This window comes from Lemur catta, chromosome 5 (assembly GCF_020740605.2).
Source record: "Lemur catta isolate mLemCat1 chromosome 5, mLemCat1.pri, whole genome shotgun sequence".
Lineage (NCBI taxonomy): Eukaryota > Metazoa > Chordata > Mammalia > Primates > Lemuridae > Lemur > Lemur catta.
Genome location: NC_059132.1, coordinates 58,765,155 through 58,780,514, shown reverse-complemented (window position 1 = coordinate 58,780,514; position 15,360 = coordinate 58,765,155). Strand labels below are relative to the sequence as shown.

The window sequence follows — 15,360 nt, the reverse complement described above, 5'->3', positions numbered from 1 at the left end:
GATACTCTTAAAGAGAAACAAAAAGGTACTAGGTACTATCAAATATCTAGACTTAATACAAACCTATACTACTTGACTGTAGAATAAGAACCAGAATAAAGAAATAGATCAATGGAACTTAACAGAGAATCCAGGGACAGACCCAAACATCTATGGACACTCAACATATGAAAAAACAGGTAATGCACAGATAAAAGGAGAAAGAATAAATTTTTTTAAGAAAATAAATGATACTAAAACAATTGGATATCTACACAGAAAAACATAAAATAAAATTGGACCTCTTCCTGGTACCAGACACATGAAAAATCAATTCCAGATGCATTATAGACCTCAATGTAAGAAGGAAAACCACGAAATTTTTAGAAGAAAATATAAGAGAATATCTTATAGCCTCAGGGTAAGGAAAGACCTCTAAACAATAAGAACACAGGCCAAAAGGAATAGATTGATAAATTTTAAACCAGAATTTCTCTTCATCAAAAGACATCATTAAAGAAAGTTATAAGATAAGCCACAACTGGAAGATGATATTTGCAGCATGTATAAAATCTAACAATTAGGATATACAACACATATAATACATACCCACAAATACATAAAAGAAAAAAAACATTAAAATAAACAAAAGACCTGGGAAGCCATTTTATGAAAAAGAAAAATCCAAATGGCCAATAGACACATAAAAAGATGCTCGACCTCATTAATAAACTCATGGAAATGCAAATTAAAAGCATAGTGAGATACCATCATCACCAACAGACTTGCAAAAATTTAAGCCTGGCTATATCAAGTATTGGCCAGAATAGAGAACAACACACACAGACATCCATTACTGGTGGGAATAAACATTACTACATCCATTTGTGAAAAAGACATTGGCATTAGCTACTAAAGTTTTAATGCACACATATCTGTGACCCAATATTCAACCCCTAGGTACATATCCTAGAATAATTCTTGCACATGTGCACCAGAAAACATTTTTAAAACATTCATAGTGTCAGTGTTCATAAATGCAAAACACTGGGAAAACCTCAAAGCCTTATCAATAATAAAATGTATAAATTGTAGCAAATTCTATGAACGGCCATAGTATTTTACACCCATCAACATGCATAAATCTAAAAGGATAATGCTGAGGAAAAGAAGTGAATCTCAGAAGAACACAAACAGTACAAGTCCAATAAACAGAGTTCAAAATAGGGCTAAACAAAACAACATGTTGTTTAGAGATACACTTAATAAATAATAAATTCACTAATAAACGTAAAGGAATGACTCACAAAAGTCAAGAAAAAGGTTACTTCTTGGGGGGTATGATTGAAAGAGGGACACGTGGCAGTTTCTATGATCTTGACAATGTTATCTTTCTTGGGGTGGTAGATACATCGGTGTTAAGTTTATTATTATTATTTAAACTGTACATGCTTTATAAACTCTTATGTATGTATAATATATTTCACAATAAAACCAATAAAGGGGGAAAAGAATAAATATGAGAGTAAAGTTAAGAAGTGGAAAATTTTAAGAAGTCTGGCAGAGAAGGCAAAAACAAACAAACAAAAAAGACCAATAGTTAACAGTGGTACATGGGGCTGATGAGACCTACGTGTGTTTAAATACCAATGAAAAAGCACCAAGAGAGTTGGAGAGGTTCAAAATATAGAATGAGGAAATAATTTACAGAAGGAGGTTTCAAAGAAGGTGGATGGGGATAAGATTCAAAGCACATGTGAAAAAAAAGGATACTTCTTCCACTTTAACTTGAAGGGACAAAGCAACAAGGACATGTATGCCCACCTTCCCCAACACCACATAATTCTCTTGAAGACTGGGTGTTATAGCACCTAGAACGGTGCTAACAGGCAGCAAAGAGAAGAGAGGCAAGGGCAATGTCAGGTAATTTCACAAAGTATGCACTGGATTCTCTGAGAAAGCACATAGTTAATACTTAACAAATATTCAAATCACCTATAGCTAACTTCACAAATACTCAAATCATCTGTTCGAAAAACCCACATTAAAATATCATTCTTTATCAGACAAATTCAAAACACAATAACCTGAAAAGTCCAACTCATACTTTTGGAAATATATATTAAATATTTATATTGATATTAGGAGTCTTTTAAAAGCTAATTTTCTGATACTAATTATTACTTCGATTATATAAAATAGGAAAACAAATCAACTTCTACTTACTTAATTGAGTTTCTAAAGTGGTCTTCAGCTGGGTTTTTTACAGTGCAACTGTTCAAGAGCCACAAATCTGCATCTGATGCATTTTCTATTAAAAAAATGAATACAAAAAAGAAAAGTAAGTAGCACATTTAATCATTCAAAAAGGTCCAAGTGCTTACTCAGGTGGCACTGGGACTGCTGGGGGAGGGGCAGAGTCAAATAAACAGGAAATGCAACACAGTAGGCAATTGCTATAGAACAGAAATTTTTCTGAGCAATAAATATGAAAATGTATAATCTGTGCTATATCTTTTCACTTAAAATGTAATGAGGATAAGCATCCTCTTCCCTTCCTTTATTTTTAATCCTTGAAGAGTACCATTTAATAATTTCCAAAAACTAAAGTGAAACTGGCCCTAATCTTACCCCTGAATATAAAATTAATTGCCCCCTTTTGGAGTATGTGTTAAGATTTTTCAGGCACAGGTATTGGCATACACCAACCTTTCTTTAACTGGAGAAGTTATTAAAAATATAACTTGTCTGCCTTGAAAATTAATGATTTACCTCAAAGTGAACCTTTTATTCCCATCACCAATTTGATTAAATAATTATAAACTATAATAAAGTCACTGGCAATGCAACAAATAATCCAAACCCATATTTACTAAAATGAATTTATAAATATCTAAAATGCTATTTAGATATTTATAAATATCTAAATTTATAAATATCTAAAGGTGTTATTCCACCTGCCTTTTAGATACTTTAGTTCCCTAAAAGGATCTTATACATTAAAATACAATTACCATAAAGAAAGGAAAACTAAAATTGAAAATAGCAGCACCTTCAACAGTATCTCAGTAAGAAAAGAAGCTAAGGTCAAGTGACATGAAGAACTACGATGACATACAGATGTCTGTGTGTACATTCTCTATGTGGGAAGGAAGATTCAAGTAAGAGCACTACATTTAGAAGGATGGTGAGCACATCAGAGCATCTAACTTGGCAAAAAAAAACATTTCCCCAACACATTATTATAAAGATGATAAATCTTTTTATAAAAAGTCAGAATCAAAAAATTCTTGAAACAAAAGGCAAGGGAAGCTCCTTGTAACTAGTAATATATATCCCTGAATACTGTGATCTCGTCTAACTTGTCTCCCTCCTTCTCATTTCTTTCCCCTACGCACGCTCCATGCTCTATTTTCCCAGTCAGCAAAGTAGCCTTATATAAAACATAAATCTGATTGTCACTTCCCTGCTCAAACTCAGAAAAGATGAGTATTCACCTACTTCCTTAGTTCCCAAATTATTCCCCACCATGCCCCCTGAATGACATTCCTCTGCAATCAGTCTGATCCTAGCACTATTTCAATCTCCCAGTGATTTCCAATTGGTATCCAAGGCCTACCCAAAGCTAGCCACCTTCTTCCCATCTCTGAATGTGCACATCCTAACACAGTGATGGGCACAGAGTAGATGTTCAAATTGCTATGTAACACTAAACCATGTGCAAGTAGGTACAAGATGAGGGAAGGGTGACAGAGGGAGAATGTGTGGGACCACATGCATATGGCACTTCTACCAACCAAAACTCTGAAGGCCATACTCATCTTTTGAACTGAGCTTCAAGAAAGTCACTGATTTATTTAACAAATATTTAGGACGGAGACTTTTTACCTTATTCACAGATATATCCCCAGCATTTATTACAGTGCCTGGCACATGGTAGATACTCATTAAATACTTACTGAATTAATGCTGAATTTCAATAGACAAAGCAATACTACGAGCAATGAATTATGCAGGTAAGAAAAAGTTACAAATGCCTGTTAGCTAACAATAAAAAACATATAGTGATTGTCAATTTATTTTAAAAAAACAAAAAACAAACAATCTTAATGACAGAACTAACTGCATCAGACCGGCACATTCTTCTACCTAGTCACCTTTAAGTCATTAAACAACTCTTACCACAGACCCTTCTCAAGGAGCACTCTGGCAATAAATAAGGCAAAGTAATATATTTTGTCTGGAATTCTGCCAACGTTATCTTTTGAAATAAAGTGAATACAGCCATGGAGCACATAATGATGCTTTGGCCAACAACAGACTGCATATATAAAACAATTATCCCATAACATTATAATGAAAAAATCCCTATCACCAGTATTAACTATACTATTTATCATTATTTTAGAGTATACTTCTACTTATGAAAAAAAAAGGTAACTGTAAAACAGTCTCAGGCAGGTACTTAAAGAGGTATTCCAGAAGAAGGCGTTGTTATCATAGGAGATGACAGCTCCATGCTTGTCTTTGCCCTAAAGACCTTCCAGTAGGACAAGATGTGAAGGTGAAAGACAGTAATATTGATGATCCTGACCTTGTGTAGTGTTAGGCTAGTGAGTGTGTTTGTGCCTTAGTTCTTAACAAAATAGTTGAAAAAGTAAAAAAATAAAATTTAAAAATAGAAGCTTATAGAAGAATAAAGAAAACATATTTCCGTACAGCTATATGTTTTAAGCTAAATGTTATTACAAAAGTTAAACTAAAAAATTATAGTAAGCTAAGTTTAATTTATTATTGAGAAAGAGTATTTTCTTTTTATAAATTTAGTGTAGCCTAAGTGTAGAGTGTTTATGAAGTCCAAAGTAGTGTACAGTAATGTCCTAATAGGCCTTCACATTTACTCACCACTCACTCACTGACTCACCCAGAGAAACTTCCAGTCCTAGAAGCTCCATTCACGGTAAGTACTCTACAACAGGTGTACCATTTTTTTAATCTTATATATTTTTATTGTGCATTTTCTAATGTTTAGATATGTTTAGATACACAAATACCACTGTGTTACAACTGCCTACAGTATTAAGCACAGTAACATGCTGTATAAGTTTGTAAAGTACAAGCAATATAGCCTAGGCATGTAGTAGGTTATATCATCTAGGTTTGTGTAAATACATGCTATGATGTTCACACAATGACAAAATTGCCAAACAACACATTTCTCAGAACTTATCACTGTCATTAAGCGATACATGACTATATTACACTTGATGATCCAGTCATTGGAATCAAAAGGAATCCTGTGAATACAACAAGTGTCTACAAAATTACATAACCTTTTAGGAAACCACCTCCCAAAAAAGAATGTCCCTTCTCCAATGAACACAGGGCAATCTTAATTATTTCTGAACAGTTTTGTGTTAGTATGTTTAATATCTTATTTAATATTATCAAAAGATAGTTCTCCTTAAAGGCATAAGTCAGTCAGTAACCATCATACAATGAGGATTTATATTTTGTGCCAGGCTCTACTCTAGGAACTGGGGCTATGGCAGTGAAAAGAGCTTCTACCTTCAGGATTACACTTCTGAAGAGGAAGTCTGATTTTAAAAATTAAAAATGAATTTTGAAAAACAAAACCAGGGAAACAAGCACGATAATTTCAGGCACTGGTCAATGATATGAGGACAATAAAATTGGGTGATAGAGAATAATTTGGAGCTGTTGATGAAAATAAGCCTCCCTTGGAAGCTGAAATCTGAGTGGAGACGTAAATGACGGGAAGGAATCTGCCATGCAAAGACTGGGCGAAAACAAGCTCTGAGAAGACAACACCATAAATGCAAAGGCCATGAAACAGGACCAAGCTTGTCATGTTCTAGTGGCAGAGAGAAGACCAATGTGAGTGGACATAGGCAGAGCCGGGAGAGAAAGGTCAGAGAGGTAGGTAAGAACCAGATAACGAGGGCACATTAAAAACTTTGAATTTTATTCTAGGTGTACCAGGAAGCCACCGTTGGATTTCAAACATGAGTTAATTTCTACTTCATAAAGCCCATTCTGATAGCTCTGTGAAGACTATAGAGACAGCAAAAGTAAAATTAATGGGGAAAAAGGTAAAGGCAAGAAAACCAGCTGGAAGCTGATGCACTGGTCTAAGAGTAAGTAAAAGACTGGGTCTAGAGCAACGGCAGGAGTGGGAAGTAAGCTAGAGGCATATTTTCGAGGTGGACTCTAGAGAACTCACTGAGAGTCTGCACATGAGACATGCAAGAAGGAATCAAATAGGATTCCTAAGAACATGGAAAGAATTTTGGCCTGAGCAGCTATTTATGGTGCCATTTACTGAGAAGGGGAAGATCTGGAAAGAAACAGATTTGCAGAACAGGAAATCAGTAGTGTTTTGGCCATGTTCCATTTGAGATCTCTATTAAATATCCAGCTGGAAATACTGATCAGCCATTTGTACATAGGAAACTGAAGCTCAGGGGAGTCTTTCAGGCTGAAGACATAAATGAGAGAATCACCACCTTACGGAAGATATTTGAAGTTACAGGAATGAAAGAGCCCACCTAAGGAGAAAGTATTGGGGAGGAGAGAGAAGAGTGGGGAAAGGGATGGGAAGGGTGGGGAGAGAAGAGGAAAAGGGAGGGGAGAGGCAGAGGGGGAGAAAGAACACTGGGTCATTCAAAGGTCTGGTGCAAAAAATAAGAAAAGGACATTGAAAAAAAGTAGCCCCAAGATAGAAGGGAAACAACCAGAGAGCATGGTGTCATAGAAACCCGGAGACAAAAATATTTTTTAAAAAGGAAGAATCAATTCTGTTAAATGCGAGGAGTTCAAGAAAGATATATCTATATAAATGATAATATTGTTAAGAAAATGATAATACTCCATACTTTTTCTTTTCTCCATTTAGAGTATTTGCTTTCTCTGTGCCAACTGAAAGAGGCCCTTTTTATTAAGTAATACAACAAATTCACTACAAAACTGAAAAGAAAAACTGTATATGGCTATTTGCCAGTAAAGAATGCTGATTCCACATGGTTTACCCCATCATGAACACATTTCCTGGCTTCTAAGATGCCATCAAATGTAAGAAACACTATCAACTTTATAACAGCCCTTCCAGAGGTGTAGGGCATTACATTCATGTTCCTATTGATTTTAAAATACATTCCAATTTCAAACATTAATTTGGGGGAGTGGAAGTGGAATAAATAAATAAAGTGTATAGAAACACTACCACTTTTAGATGATTTGGTTATTGGAGTAAATATCTAAGAGAAGGTTAACACTGGGTCTTGCCTTACTCCGAACATTCATGCCAGGTTCCCCAGTGCCTTGGAAGGAGAAGCAATGTTAGAGAAGAACAGTTAGGGAAAGAAGGACTAAGGAAATGGTCAAGAATGGACCAAGGAAGAGAAAGGAGGTAAGAAGGCACCACACTTGAAGGCACAGACTTGGAGAGGACCCAAGAAAGAATTCTACCTACTTTGATATTTGGCCTAGAGCACTGCTAACCCCTTGTTTGCAGTGAAAATCGTCTGCACGTAAGCCAAATGTTGTCCATGCCGGAGTTGGGATATCAGGTCCAGTTTGGAAGGCTGCAAACTTCAGGCAGAATCTAGACATCAATATTTGAATTGTTTATAGTCTTTTGCTATTATTAATACAAATAGTGCTGCAACGTGTGTAGCACTGTGTATATATCATTCTTAGTTTTCCCAGGTTACCTTAGGAGTCAAGTCCAAAAAGTTGGGATTGCTGGGTCAGAGAATAAATGCATATGAAACTCCATTACATACCATCAAATTCCCCTCCATAAGGGGTATGCTACTTTGCACTCCCATGAGCAAGATATGCAAGTGCCATTTACCCACAGCCTTGCCCACGGAGTGTGTTACCAAACCTTTGGACTTTCCCAATGTGGTTAGAAATAGGACCCCAGTAAGGGGTTAATGTGCATTTCTCTATTATGAATGAGTTGAGCACCTTTTACAATGTTTAAGGGCCATTTGCAGTTATTTTTTTGTTTTTCATCTGTTCCTATTTTTTGCCCATTTTTCTATCAGGCTAATGATCATCTTCATATCAAGTTTTAATTTACTTATATACACATATCACGGTGGATATTAATTCCATGTCTATGATAAAAGTCACATTTTTTCCCAGTTTGTCATTTTACTTTTTTATAGCATTTCTTCATATTATACTGTTTTTATTTCTAGGATACCAAATGTATCAACCTTTTCTCTTATTGCTCATGGATTTTGAGTCATAACTAAAACGTTTCCTCTACTCCCAAATTACTAAGAAATTCACCCATGTTTTCTTCTAATACACACATGGTTTTGCATTTAGATCCCTGATCCATTAGGAATTTATCCTGACATACATTGATATCACTTAATTTTTAAAATGCAAAATGAAATAAGATCTTATATTCTCATGTCAAATTGGAAAATATTAAGTATGATACTACCTAGTACAAGCAAAGGAATAGGGAAACTGGCAATCTCTTCCTCTGCTGATGGCAGTCAACACTGATGAAACTCTTTGGAAGGCAAGGTGGTAATTGCTACCAAACATTTAAATGCACATCAGAATTTCTCATACACATGCTTGTAGGATACTTGCATTACATACCTATACATACATAATACACAGATGCACATGCATATATACACATATATAAATAATTCTCATTGAAGGTTATCGACAGGGCAAAAAACCTAGAAAGTCTACATATCCATTATAAGGAGATTGGTTAAATAAATTACGGCACTGCAGCTGAAATATCATGCACCTGTTCAGAAACCAAGATAAATCTCTAAGTGGTAATTTGTAATAATCTCTGTTATATCATCAAGCGAAACAAAGCAAGGTGTAAAAGAATGGGTCTAGTATCTCAATTGTGTTTTACAAAGGAAAAAGAAAAACAGGGAAATTCTGTTCTGAACAAAGAAAATTTATAGAAGCATATATACAAAATTATTTGAGGTGTTTGCCCCTTGAAAGTAAGATGAAATTTCAGTTGTCCTCCAATATGATATTCATGTACATCCTTTATATTCTTTCTCTTTTTTAAAAACTTGCATGGATATTACTTTTATAATTTTTTAAAGTTTAATCCCAAGAAGAGACACATGAATATTTAATTTACATCCATCTGTACTGTTTGAATTTTTAAAAGCATGTATTGCTTGTTTTTTCTTTAAAAAAAACTAATCAAGCCTTTTAATTTCTTTTTTTTTAATTTCCTTTTCCATACAGCTTATAATCAACAGCTTCCTTTCATTTTCAGGTGAGAACAAACTATTTTCCGGCTGTGCTCCATCAGGAAAGCAGTAATCTGATATACATTTTCTAAGGGACTTTTCTCCCCACTGCTAAAAGCTTTTGTATTCTCTGAACCAAGGAAAAGAAATAAATTATTATTTGTTTTAATCAAAACACATTTACTTTCCAAACTATTTCTTTACATATACAATAAATTATTTTTAAATCTAGAGTACTAAAAATTTGATTAGTAATAACAATAGCTAACAGTATCGAATACATATTATATGTCTAGCAATGAGCCAAGCATGTCATATTCATTTTTGTGTGTAATCTTCCCAGTTTTACAGAGGAGTAGTCTAAAGCTTAGACAAGAAAAGCAACTTGCCTAAAATCACATAGTAAGAGGGTGGGCCAGGCTTAGAAATCCAGACAAACCGACTCCAGAGACTGAATTTAAGGAAATTAGAATGCCTCATTAGTGGCTCTTTGCCTCTTGATCAAAAATAATGCAAACAATATCTAAAAACAAAATACATTACACTGCCTTAAGGTTGCCTCATGATATTTCTAAGACAACTAATAATCAAGCTTCAAAAGCAGCTGTTTTGCTCTTTTCAAAATTTCTAAGATTTTGAACATGTCAGCTCCTGGCCTTCTGTAATCAGCGGGACACACAGAAGTAAAGGGAGAATTAATAACAAATGCAGGACTATTACCCCAAAGCACTGGCAGACTCGCACAACCACCAATCTTCCCTTCCCCCTGCAGGCTTCCGCATAACGGTGGCATTAGGGCAGGGACAGCATGGTTCACATCAACTCTTCTCAGGAGAACAAAACATTTATCTTACACAACTGTTCCATCTGAAAGCCAACATAAAACAATAAAAGGAGTCTATTCATAGATTTAAATAAGGAGGGTAAGTAGGTTGATACAAATAAAAGTTCACTAAGAACAAAACAAAGAGAGAGAAAAGTTTGACTGTTTTAGACCCAAAAGCATTTTTTGAGAGTTTCTTTACCACAGAACTCTGGAAGACAAAACAGGTCCAGTTTAAATGTGTACTGTGTTTAATCATACCCAGAGAGTTTACTTACACAATACAATCAATGAGTGCCTACTAAAAACTTAGAGAATCGCATACACTCTAATAAGAGAATTTAAAACCATCTTTAAGGTGCATCTCGAAAAAATAACTCCTTAAATAAAAGACAAAATAAAAATTCTGGTTAACGGATAAATTTTTTTTCCTCTACATTTCATTTATTGTTCTTTATATGAACTGTATAATGCTCGGCATTTGAGTAGCCATGTTTCAAAAAATCTGTTTTCTAAGGGCAATGTTAGTGATTCATGAGAAGGTATTCTCCCTCGAGCTAGCTAAGGTTGGAGCAGTGGGAGGATGAGGAGAAAAGAAAAGGAGGAAGAAGGAGAGAAGAGGGGAAAGGAAGAGGAGAAATACAAGAGAGACAGACTGACAGAGTACCTACAACTCCCAATCTGAAATTCTCCAAGAACTCATCCCTCCACCCTATAGTGCTGGTGGTTGTATGGCAAGTCTCTAAGTGAAGCAGAGCATAGGAGCTCCTAGGAAAAAGCACTTATTCTTAGAAATTACTCACACAAAGAGTTTGTTCTTTTAAAATAGCCCCGCTGAGTACTTCACAGAAATAAGATGAGGAAACCAAGGGTCAGCTTGAACTCTGTTTATTGTATGAAGGAAAAAGAAATTTTTTTTCTTTTAAATGAAAAATAATAGCTGGCCAAACTCTATCAATAACTACTGAAAATTAATTATATAGCTAAGTAGGCCTGGACATAATCAAAATCAGAGTATAAGACAGACTTTTGACTTACCATGTAGAAAAGAACATTGCTAATATTCCCCTGTCCTCATTCCAAATTAAATTGCTCTGTTGATCCCGTAACATAGTTACTTCAGATATTATTGTGTCTAAAGAATTCCTAACAGGATATCTACTTCCATATGTTAAATAAGTTTTATAAACCAAGAGCCGATATAAAGACCAAATGGACTTTACAGGGTACTTCATAATCTGGCCACCACCCCTATCCAAAGCCACTGCTCATCAGCCCATCTCGTGGGCTATGTTCCCGTCACACTGAGCTTTTAGGCTCCTGGCCTAACGTATAAAATTCAAAACTGAAAAGAATAAAATCTAATAGGAAAAAATTGGGCAAAATATATGAACTGAGAGTTCACCAAAAAGGAAACACATATCGTTTCTGAACATACAGAAAAAACTCCAACCTCATTCTTAATAAATGAAATGTAAGACTGCACTAAGTTTAAAAATGTACCATTTTTCACTTACTAGACTATCAAGAATCCAATAGTCTAATAACACACTATACAGATGTAACTGTGAGGAAACAGGTTCTCTCATGCATTGCTGGTGGGAATAGAATCTAGACCACCATCTACGGAGGCAATTTGATAGTATCTAATGAAATTACAAAAGTACATCCTTTGTCCTAGCAGTCCCACTTTTAAGAATTTAGCTTACCACAAACATACTTGTATACATACAGTTATGTTCTGCAATATTACTTGTAAAAGGTAACTGGTTAGAGACATTTTAGTACCTTCAGAATGGAGACTCCTATAAAGCTGCTCACAAAAGAAAAATCAAAATAATCTCTAAGTTCCAAAGTAGAGAGAGCTCCAGATCATATTGTTGAGAGAAAAGAAAAAGACACTAAAAAATATACATTAGTGTGCTACTCCTGGGGAGAAAAGGGGGGAAATATAGAATGCATACTCATTTACCCTTTCATATTTCCCCACAACTCTCCACTCTTCATCAAACCTACCATAAAAAACATTGAGGTTTAACTGTTTCTTTGGGTCACCATTTCCTTATGAAGCCTCCTGTGTCACGTAAAACTTACACTAAATAAATTTGTATGTTTTTCTCCTGCTAATTTTTGTCAATTTGATTTCCAGACTCACCCTGAGAACCTAAAAAGATTGCCCCTCCTTGCCCATCAGGAAACCACTACCAGCCTAAGGGCTGCAGAGACCCACTGGAAGGGGTGGTATAGGTTGAGTATCCCCAATCCAAAATTCTAAAATCCAAAATGCTCCAAAATCCAAAACATTTTCAGCACTCACATGATGATCGAAGGAAATGCTCATTGGAGCATTTCAGATTTCAGATGTTCATATTATGGGTACTCAACAAGTATATAAATATGCCAAAATTAAAAAAAAAAAATCCAAAGTCCAAAATACTTCTGGTCTTAAGCATTACAGATAAGGAATACTCAGTCTGTTATTACAAAAGCCCAAAATCTGGGACTATTTGACAGGGGCTGGAACAGCAGCAGGAGCTGCCCACTGGAACTTGGGACCACAAAGGAAGGAGCTGTATGATAGGAGCTGAAGCCACAGGAATGAAACTGCCACTTCCTGGGACACCACCCAGAGCAAAAAGAAAGGGAGGAAAATACCCTTCCTTCCCCCAACTCCCATCCTCTAGTCCTCCATCAGTGCCTCCTGTTGCCCAAATCTACTCACAAAAGCCAAAAGGTAAGGACATCTGGGAAATGCAGTTCCATGAAGTACAGAACAGGACAGAGAAGGTCAGAGAACTGGATCTGAGGCCAATAGGCAACTGACTAAACCTCATCTCTTCCAGTCTTCATCTCCAGAAATGGCAGATCTACCCAAATGGTAAAAACAGAAACCTGAGAATCATCTTTAATTATTCCTTTCACCTCACCATCTCACACAGCAAATCCAACCATTCCCAGTGAATTTTACATCCAAAAGAATGCAAAATACATCTGCTATTTATCGCCACTGCCACCACCCTTATATAACCCATCATGTCACACCTAGACCAGACCATTGCAATAATCTGCTTTCTCCCTATGGTTTCCATTAAAACAACTCAGAAAATAAGCAACAAACCAAAGGAAAGCAAGAGTTGCTTGAACAGTCACGGATAATCTATACATATGCATAACTGAAAACTGGGTGAATAAGATACATACTTATTTGCAACTAGTTAAACATTTACTTTGATGAAAGAGAAAGTAAGTCATTGAGAATTTACTACACACGAAAAAAAGAGTATTTTTAAAAAATACAATTGTACCCTTAAATTTGTGTATTTCATAAAAAAATTTCCTTCCTTATGCAAATATTTTTAAAGTGATACATACACTGAAGAGTCTGTTTAGCCAAAGAGAAAATCTTAACCAAGAAAAACTCACTCACTAGCAAATTGCCAAAACATCTGGTTTCCATTCAGATTATATACAACCCTCAATTGCTCAGCACAAATCAATAACTTGAATCATCTCAGAATGGTATACTTCCAGGATCATCACCAATTCTGCAGTACAGAAACATCTCCTTGAAGAGAGGTTTAGGTTATCTGCAGAATATGATTTTTTTTTTGAGACAGAGTCTCACTCTGTTGCCCAGGCTAGAGTGCCATGGTGTCCAGAATATGATCTTGAATAGAAGAATGACTTTTGGATTTTGACCTAGTAAACTTACCGAATCTAAACAATTACTAATTTAGTAATTAAAAAGAAAATACTCATGGGAAATTGCCAAGATAGGAAAGACTCAGATCAAAAATAAAGCTTTGGACTAGGTATAGGTTTGCTGAACTTCAAAGTACAAAGAATAACATCAGATCTAATGAATAAAATAATGAAAGTGAATGTAAAGAATGAAGTACACAGTCAGGGCCAATGTCCATTCTGGTTTACCAGGGCTCATGCATGCCCATGGTCAATATTTTGAATGTGACCTCCAGAGAGAAACAAAATGAGCCAGCTGTATACCTAAAGGTTGTTGAATTGATAGTCAGAAATAATAACAAAATGACAATGTTGAACTTTCTAAGATTACAAATACATTTCATCAATTTAGCCATAAAGAAAAAGAATATTGCCTTACAAGACTGTTTGGGAAAGAATTATTAGAAAACCTTACTCATTGCTGTGGCTGGGGACTTTCTAAGGAGATAAGTGGGTATTTAATTATTTGACACCACTGTACATATGTAGGGAGAATTCTCTTTTCCTTTTTTTTTTCTGAGAGAGAGAGTCTCACTCTATTGCCTGGGGTAGAGTGGGTGGTGTCAGCCTAGCTCACAGCAACCTCAAACTCCTGGGTTCAAGCAATTTTCCTGCCTCAGCCTCCCAAATAGCTGGGACTACAGGTGCACACCACCACACCCAGCTAATTTTTTCTATTTTTAGTTGCCTGGCTCATTTTTTTCTATTTTTTAGTAGAGACGGGGTCTCACTCTTGCTCAGACTGATCTTGAACTCCTGACTTGAAGAGAACCTCCCGCCTCAGCCTCCATGAGTGCTAGGATTACAGGTGTGAGCCACCATGCCCAGCCCATCAGTAGGTAGAATTACCTTAATAAAACGACTAAGATCATTTAACTGGAATTTGACCTATGAAATGTATTATTGTTACCAACTTTTAAATTAATACTAATATCCCCTAATTCCAAATCTACCTTTAAGATTTAAATTCTATTTCTTTTAGGTGATTCAAAATTTATTTTGATTACTTGTTTCACTATATTCCCTAATTAAAAAGTCAAATATAATGTATTCTACTCCCAATCTTGCTTCAAAAAAACTAGAGACAATATTCAGAACTATTATAATTCAATGATAAAGAGAAATAATCCAATTTAAAAATGGGAGAGAGATCTGAATACACATTTCTCCAAAGACACACAAATAGCCAATAAGCACATGAAAAGATGCTCAACATCATTATCCATAAGTGAAATGCAAATCAAAACCACAATAAGATACCACTTCATATCTACTAGGATGGCTATACTTAAAAAAAAAAAAAAGTGGTAAGTGTTGAAAAGAATGTGAAGAAGTTGGAACCCTCACACACTGCTAATCAAAATATAAAATGGTGTACCTACTTTGCAAAATAATCTGGCAGTTCTTCAAATTGTTAAACATAGAATTAACATATAATCCAGCAAGTCTTCTCCTAGGTCTATACCCTAGAGAAATGAAAACATGTTCACACAAAAACCTGTACATCAATGTTCATAGCAGCTTTATTACTAATAGCCA

The 15,360-nt window shown here is 35.3% G+C and overlaps 1 protein-coding gene across 3 annotated transcripts in view; it reads right to left on the bottom strand.

The window, feature by feature from the left end:
- The window catches only part of CDKAL1 (CDK5 regulatory subunit associated protein 1 like 1), a 584,442-nt gene that overhangs the window by 492,057 nt on the left and 77,025 nt on the right, over nt 1–15,360 (bottom strand). For all 3 annotated transcript variants that reach the window (XM_045551876.1, XM_045551874.1, XM_045551875.1), the window contains one exon: nt 2,206–2,290. In XM_045551876.1, coding sequence (XP_045407832.1) covers nt 2,206–2,290 — 85 coding nt within the window. The remainder of the gene's footprint in view (nt 1–2,205; nt 2,291–15,360) is intronic.